General features: G+C 38.4%; 1 protein-coding gene across 1 annotated transcript; it reads right to left on the bottom strand.

Moving 5' to 3' along the window:
- Nucleotides 1–302: 302 nt before the first annotated feature.
- Nucleotides 303–1677, bottom strand: LOC110801536 (uncharacterized). Its single transcript, XM_056841708.1, has 4 exons — nucleotides 1471–1677; nucleotides 1204–1382; nucleotides 481–727; nucleotides 303–389 (listed from the first exon to the last, which is right to left on the bottom strand). Exons 1-4 carry the CDS (start codon nucleotides 1600–1602, stop codon nucleotides 303–305), a joined length of 645 nt encoding a protein of 214 aa, XP_056697686.1. The 5' UTR covers nucleotides 1603–1677.
- Nucleotides 1678–7363: the final 5686 nt, after the last annotated feature.

The raw sequence follows: 7363 nt of genomic DNA, 5'->3' as shown, positions 1-7363 counted from the left end.
GGGAGCGAAAATGCCTTATTTTAGCCTAAATATGACCTATAACGACCAAACAAGTCTCAAATGTGCATAAATAGATTGGATTGAGTCTTGGAAACTTAAAACTAATCATATGAATCAGTCCTTCCAGCAAGCCATGAATCTCAAATAATAGCTATTGCCATAACAACAATAGTAAAAAAAAAAAGAGTTTGAATCGAGTGAACACAATTAAGGAAGACTATAGAGACATTGAGCTAAAGAATTAACTGAGGAAAGCACTACAGCAGCATAAAAGAACATTAATAAGATCAGTGGGCCTGATATTAGAGAAGAGCAACAGACCAAAGTCCTACCTCACACATGATGAGTTGATCAAGTTGATAAGACCCATGTAGATGCAACAATCTAACCTGCAAGAAGCAATTGAGAGCTTAAAATATAGGACCCACAAGACTACTGGAGTATTTTTCAAATTTAGCAGGGTTAATTAATCAAGAGAACTAGGGTTAAGTGCCTACATTCAGCCCTCTCTGCTTTTGACATTCGAAGTTCTGCAGGAATTTTTTGAAATTGAGCAGCAAGTGACTGGTCTCCAAGAGATAAATTAACAGAGACAAAGGCTTTTATGGTTGCCTCTCCATTTCTGAATGTAGTGTCCACTGGTACATGGAAAGGATTTGCAACCTCTCTAGAGTAGAATTCATGGATCAAAGCAGAACCTCTCGTAACACCAAATCCGGTTGAATACCTGCAGCACAAAAATTGGGGAGATGAGACACCAAGATCAAAGTAAATTGGTAGGAAAGCGTGTATTAGCTATGTACCAGCTTGTGAATATCACGACCTTGGCAGCACTATTTATTCCAAAATTTGAAGGTTTTTATGATTCAAAATTTACCAGAACTCATGAAGTAACAAGATATATTTAGATTGTATAAGTTCCAACGCAAAAGGATTAAGAAGCATATCCTCCAAATCTATCCAGCAAAGTAATTAAAGTGCAAGGCTTATCCTCCAAATCTATCCAACAGTCAAAACCACATAAGAAGCATATGCGTAATCGGATGCTTTAACAGCAGAAGCAGCTTTTACACTGTGTGCAAACTAGAAACTGTACAATGTAGCAATATTCAGATAGATAGCCACCCTACTTCAGATATATGACATGACATGACAACCTAATGGAAGGATCCGAGATAATACAGGAGTTGAGTTAGAGCATACCATCCAACAATTACTTCCTTTGGGTTCCCTTTCTGGTGTGATGTCAACATATTGTGGTGGTACTCAATGTGCAATGCAACCTGGAGGGGGGGGGGGAAATATATAGTTAGACTATATGTGCGTTCACCATGATAACGTGAATCAATAGCAACAGCAATATATCCGCTTGAGGCGTATGCCTGGAATATATGAGAACAGTCAAAACGCTTGCGCTCAACAATGCAAGATTAATTCAAGTAAAATACACCATTTAATAGTCATAGCCACCTCAAGCAAAGGCCGTAACCATTCTTTGCACTTGTGCGTGCTGTGCAGGAAAACTATAGCTGGTCTCTTTGACGCACAACCACTTTGCTTCATGCTCAGAATCAGAACGGGTAATGTGTTACAGGAAATCATTCATAAACCAAAACCATCTTAAGAAAAATTGACAGATTTTTCTAAACACCCCAATTAGTTTATATGACTATTATTTCCAGTGAAAGTCTATGTTAATATCCAAGATGGATCAATCTCACATGCGTGAAATGTAAGACCACAGATAGGAAATGGAATAACTCAATCACACACAACCCATTTGCCAATTTTCCGTTCTTTTACATAATGTAGTTTGTATAATGTACATAAACGCATACTAATCATGTTAATATTGAAAACTAACAACAAAACGTTTTGTAAAAAAAACACTAAAAACACAAACTCTAACAATTTTACTATTTATGTGTATGAGATTGATCTATCTCCAAATACTACCATATCCTCAAATTTATCTTTAACGACAAGAACAGCTAAATACTAATTTTGCTTTTGTTTTCGAATTGAGGATGTAATCGCTGCAAAGTGGGTGGAGTAAGTCCTTGCTAGAGATATTCAAGCAGCTATGGAGATAGGATTAAACTAAACAGTCCACATAGATTTCATTTTTCATTGACATTAGATACATGCTATTCTAATGTCTAATCCCGCTGATATACTTTTATACCAGGAAAGATTAGAAATAGGAAAATATTGTTTTGCACTCAGCACAGTACAACTTGATAAGTCCTCTTTAGGAAAACAAAATTAAAGAGGAATGAGAGCTCCTCGTCTAGAGCTCGCTTCACTTCTTAACATAAGTCTTTCCTTAAAGGCATCCAACACTGGGTATCAATCGTATACCGCTAGTTTTCAACTTAACACAGATACGAAACATCAGGCATAGGACCCATGATAGTTTTTACATTGCTTTAAATCATATTGAAATGCAATTTGCACAAACAATTGTATTACTCAAATGATTCTCAAAGTTAAATGAAAGGTTTAGGAATCTAAAAACTGACCAACAATTACTTAATTAGTATACCCTACACTCTGAAACGTACAAGCTATGAGAAATTTAAGAAAACTTCTAATTAGGCTGTGCTACTTTAAATCAGACGGTGTATTACTTATTTAGTAAATGCAATCAATTTTAATATAGTCCCTCATCACCAAGTCAACAATAGAGCTGCAGAGTAAATAACATCTAATCAACGTGAAAGGCGTACCTGTAATAGACCTAGCTTGCTCCATCGACCACCACTGCGGGCTGTCGTCAGTCACTCATGCCGCTGCTGTGGAGTGGTTCCGAGTGGTGCTCTGCCGCCAATACGAAAAGCCCTAACTCCAAATCCCCAAATTCAAATTCACAAACCCTAATTTCCTAAACTTAATTCTAAAAATCTCGACAAGAGAAGGGAACGGCGCCGTCGTGCTAGGTCTGCTTGTAAAATCCCGGCAAGCTAGGTCTGCAAAAATTACGGCAGGCTGGTAGTCGGACCAGGTTCCAAAACGCAGAGGGGAAGAAGAAGGGGGAAGGTGAATAAAGAAGAGAGCTGAGGAGCGGGATAAGATTACTGGTAGTCCATCGAAGAAGATCGAAGATCGAAATTTTTCTTTGGCATCCCATTGAAGATCGAAGAAGGGAGGAAGAAGGTGAAAGCTTGCTAAAATTTTTCAAAGTGAAACGCGACTGGCTTGGTGTTAATGAATTATAAGCAAACAAAAAATTTATCCAGACCTGTTGCACCGAACAAATACATGTACGCTGCAACACGTAATAGGCTATCGCAGCGAACACGAAAAAGCCCCCTGCAAAAACAGGTATCGCAGCGAACATTATAATTGTACGCTGCAACAACCTTTTAAATGGTTTGACCGATTCCTTGTTGCAGGGTATTTATCCATGTACGCTGCAACAAGGGGGTTGCAACAGGGGTTTTTTCTACTAGTGTTCCATGATCATAGAAAAACTTCTTGAACGTGGTGTCTTCATATTCACCACCATTGTCAGTTCTGAACTTTTTGATTTTCAGACCTGTCTCATTTTCAACCATAGCTTTCCATCTTTTGAAAGCTTCAAACACTTCAGATTTATGTTTTAGAAAGTAAACCCATACCTTTCGAGAATGATCATCAATAAAAGTGACAAAGTAGTGCTTTCCTCCGATGGATGAAGTAGTTGTTGGTCCCCAAACATCGGAGTGAACAAGCTCCAACTTTTCCTTCTTTGGGGTTCTACCACTAGTTTGAAAGCTTACCCTCTTCTGCTTTCCAAGTATGCATTCCTCACACATGTCTACTTCAACAGACTGTAACTCTGGAATTTTTCCTTTCGAATGCATAAGCTTCATCCCTTTCTCACTCATGTGGCCAAGTCTTTGGTGCCACAATTTGGAATTTTCATTTCCCGCTACAATTGCAACTGAACAACATGCCCCTGCTGTCATATAAAGAGTACCACTCCTTTTAACCATGAGCAATAGTCATTGCTCCCTTTGAAATCTTCCAATTATCATTTTGGAAGTTTGTAGTGTAGCCTTCGCTAGCCAATTGCCCGACTGAGATCAAGTTTTTTCTTAGGTCGGGAATATGCCTGACATCTTTCAGCTCCCAAACTGACCCATTTAACTTAATCTTCACTACACCTTTACCAACAATATCACAAGGTTGATCATCACCAAGATATACTTTCCCAAGGTTTTCAGGGACATACCTCTCGAAGAAATCTTTCTTCGAAGTAGCGTGGAATGATGCTCCAGAGTCTAACACCCAAGACTCTTCCTTGCTCTCCAGAGAGCATATCAACGCATCATCTCCTTCCAAGGTAGAAGTGATATTTGCTTCTGCCTTCGCTTCTTGATTTTTCGGTGCACTCTTGCACTGATTTTTGTAGTGCCCAATCTTCCCACAATTCCAACACTCGATAGTTTTTGAGCTTGTTGAATTATTGGGAGTCCTTGATTTCGATCTCCAATTTCTAGATTTACCTTGATAGCTTGATCTTCCACGTTCATTCTTTCTGGTTGAATTTCTTCCTCTTGACTCTGTATGCAATACTGAAGAGGTTGATGATTCACCCGACTCTCTCTTTCGGATCTCTTCACTGAGAACAAGATCACGAACGTCGTCAAATTTTAACTTATTGCTTCCTGACGAGCTACTCACAGCTGTGACTGTAGCACTCCAGCTATCTGGTAATGAAGACAAAAGTATCAATGCTCGAACTTCATCTTCAAAATCTATTTCGACTGAACTTAATTGAGTTGTGACTTAATTAAGTTCGTTGAGATGTTGAGCTACCGATGCACATTCCGTCATCCGCATATTGAATAACCGCCTCATTAAATGAACTTTATTAAAGGCTGATGGCTTCTCATACATATTTGAGAGAGCTTTCATAAGACCTGCCGTAGTCTTTTCCTTTGCTATATTAAAAGCAAAATTGCGCGATAACGTTAATCGGATAACTCAGAGGGCTTGTCTGTCAAGAAGATTCCAATCTTCATCTTTCATTCCCTCTGGCTTAGTTTCCGAGAGAGGTTCATAAATCTTTTTCTGGTATAGGTAATCTTCGACCTGCATCTTCTAGAACCCAAAATCTGCACCATCGAATTTCTCGAGTTTATCTTTCCTTCATCTGCAGCCATTGCTCCCACTCAAATCTAACTTCTTTGGATCGTATTTGATGATTCGTCTATGGATACGAACAGAATTTACCAACTCGGCTCTGATACCAGTTGTTAGGAAATAATATGCAAATTTCCTTTAGAATTAGATTATTGGGAATAAAACTTTAGTAGAAATAACATAAATAAATTGACAAATAATTGTATCTCTAACTATGCTGCAAAATTTATACCGAATATGATAAAAAACAACAAGTGTTTACAACACTACAAACCCCAATTACACAAAAGAATTTTCTCTAAATTCTTTCAAAGCTTTTCTCTCCCTCTAAGCTTATGTTTTATTTTCTTTTTAGGATGATATAATATATGATTTCAAACTTCATATATATAATTTTCAGACTTGCTAAAAGTGGTTATCTAAATTTAGCAAATTGATATCTTCCTTTGAATATTTTAAGCTTTCTAAATTTTCAAAGGATTATGTTGATTTACTATTTTATTTTTAGCTAAAAATAATTGATGATTATTAATCATCTAACAATAAGGATGATCAGTCTTACCTTATGTTCACGAGCAGGCATTGAGAGACAAAGGAATTAGGAAATGCACGCTTCAAGTGGGTGACTGAAGGAATAATGCCCTTGGTCCAAGTTTGCATTTAATGAATTTAATGCTAAGTCTAATAAATGCGGTTCAGTATTAATTAAGCAAGTTAATTATTCAATGAGATCAAGTGATCTGAATTCCTAGCTAGAGGCCGCTTCAGTTCAAGTGGAATTAATAATATTAATCCACAACTTACTCTTGACTGAACCTGTAGGGTCACACAAATAGTACGTGAACGGATAAAACATTTAGTTGAATATAATATTCAATAAATTCTCTATTTATGGACATCGGAAATGATGGATCTTGGTTACAGTGGGAGCTGAATCATCAAAAGGCAAAGAAAGGGTATTACCGAAAATGAAGGTATTACCGGAAACAGAATATGGTTCATGACGGAAATATAAATATTATCCATGTCGAAGATATTGCCGGAAACGGAAATATGGTTCGTATCGGAAAATATTATCGGAAATAGAAATATTGCCGGAATCGGAAATATTTCCGGAAACGAAAATATTACCGGAATCGGAAATATTGTCGAAATTGGAAAATATTATCGGAATCGGAGATATTAACGGAAACGTAAATATTGTTCGAATCGGAAATAAATTCCGGAATCGAAAAACGCACCGGAAGCACGACGAGCGACAGGCCGGCAAGCGAGCCAGCCCATCGCTCGACGAGCAAGGCCCGCAAGCTCGACGAGCCAGCGCCAGCACAAGGCCCAGCGCCAGCACCAAGCACGAAGCCCATCGCCAGCGCTAGGCCCAGCGCCTAGCAAAGGCAGCAAGGCAACGATGGGCCGACGAGGGAGCAATGGGCTAAGCAAGGCCTGCAGCGCGCACTAAGGCAGCGTGGCCTGCAAGGCTTCGTAGGCGGCAAGAAAGCCTTGCGCGCCAAGGCTCGATGCATGACTTAGGCGCCAAGTTACATGGGCCGTAAGTCGTTCGTTTTCCTAAATCCTACAACAATTGGACTTTTAGGTATTTGATTATTCCTTGAATTCTAATAGAAATAGGTAACTAGAATCCTAATAGGTTTAGTTATTTGATTCCTAATAGGATTATAATTCTCTATTTCCCACCCTATAAATTACTGGTTCATGATCACAATTTAGACAACACATCATATAATACATTAAACTCAAGGGAGAGTTTAATATTTTCCTATCACATTTGTGAGTTTCCCGAGTGCACAAAAACCTTAGAGAATATTCTAGTCGGTTGAATCTAAGGCGGATCCGAACGTGCTGTGGACTTGCTACGGAGGGACGACACTTGGAGTCATTTACTTGTTCTTGTTTGGTTCGGGAGCAGCTAGGGACGGCACACATCACATAGTATGTATACTAAATTATGCTAATTGACTATGTGACAATTAATTTGGATTCCTGGCTTTTATGGTTTTGAATTATATTGTTCATAACCTAACAATAACCTCAACATCATACCTCCATCTCTCATCTACATTACAATACTTCCTCCAATTAAGTGTATCATCCTCAAAAATCAAAATGCATATCACTAAACTTATGCTTGAGCTCTATATAGCGTATATTTAAGTTGAAGCCCCAAGATTAGTTTTATACTCTATCACGCCCCCTCACATGAATGCCCTTTGGG

Source organism: Spinacia oleracea, chromosome 4 (assembly GCF_020520425.1).
Source record: "Spinacia oleracea cultivar Varoflay chromosome 4, BTI_SOV_V1, whole genome shotgun sequence".
NCBI classification, from domain to species: domain Eukaryota; kingdom Viridiplantae; phylum Streptophyta; class Magnoliopsida; order Caryophyllales; family Amaranthaceae; genus Spinacia; species Spinacia oleracea.
Note: the sequence above shows the minus strand (reverse complement) of the source record. Positions and strands in the feature narration are given on the sequence as shown.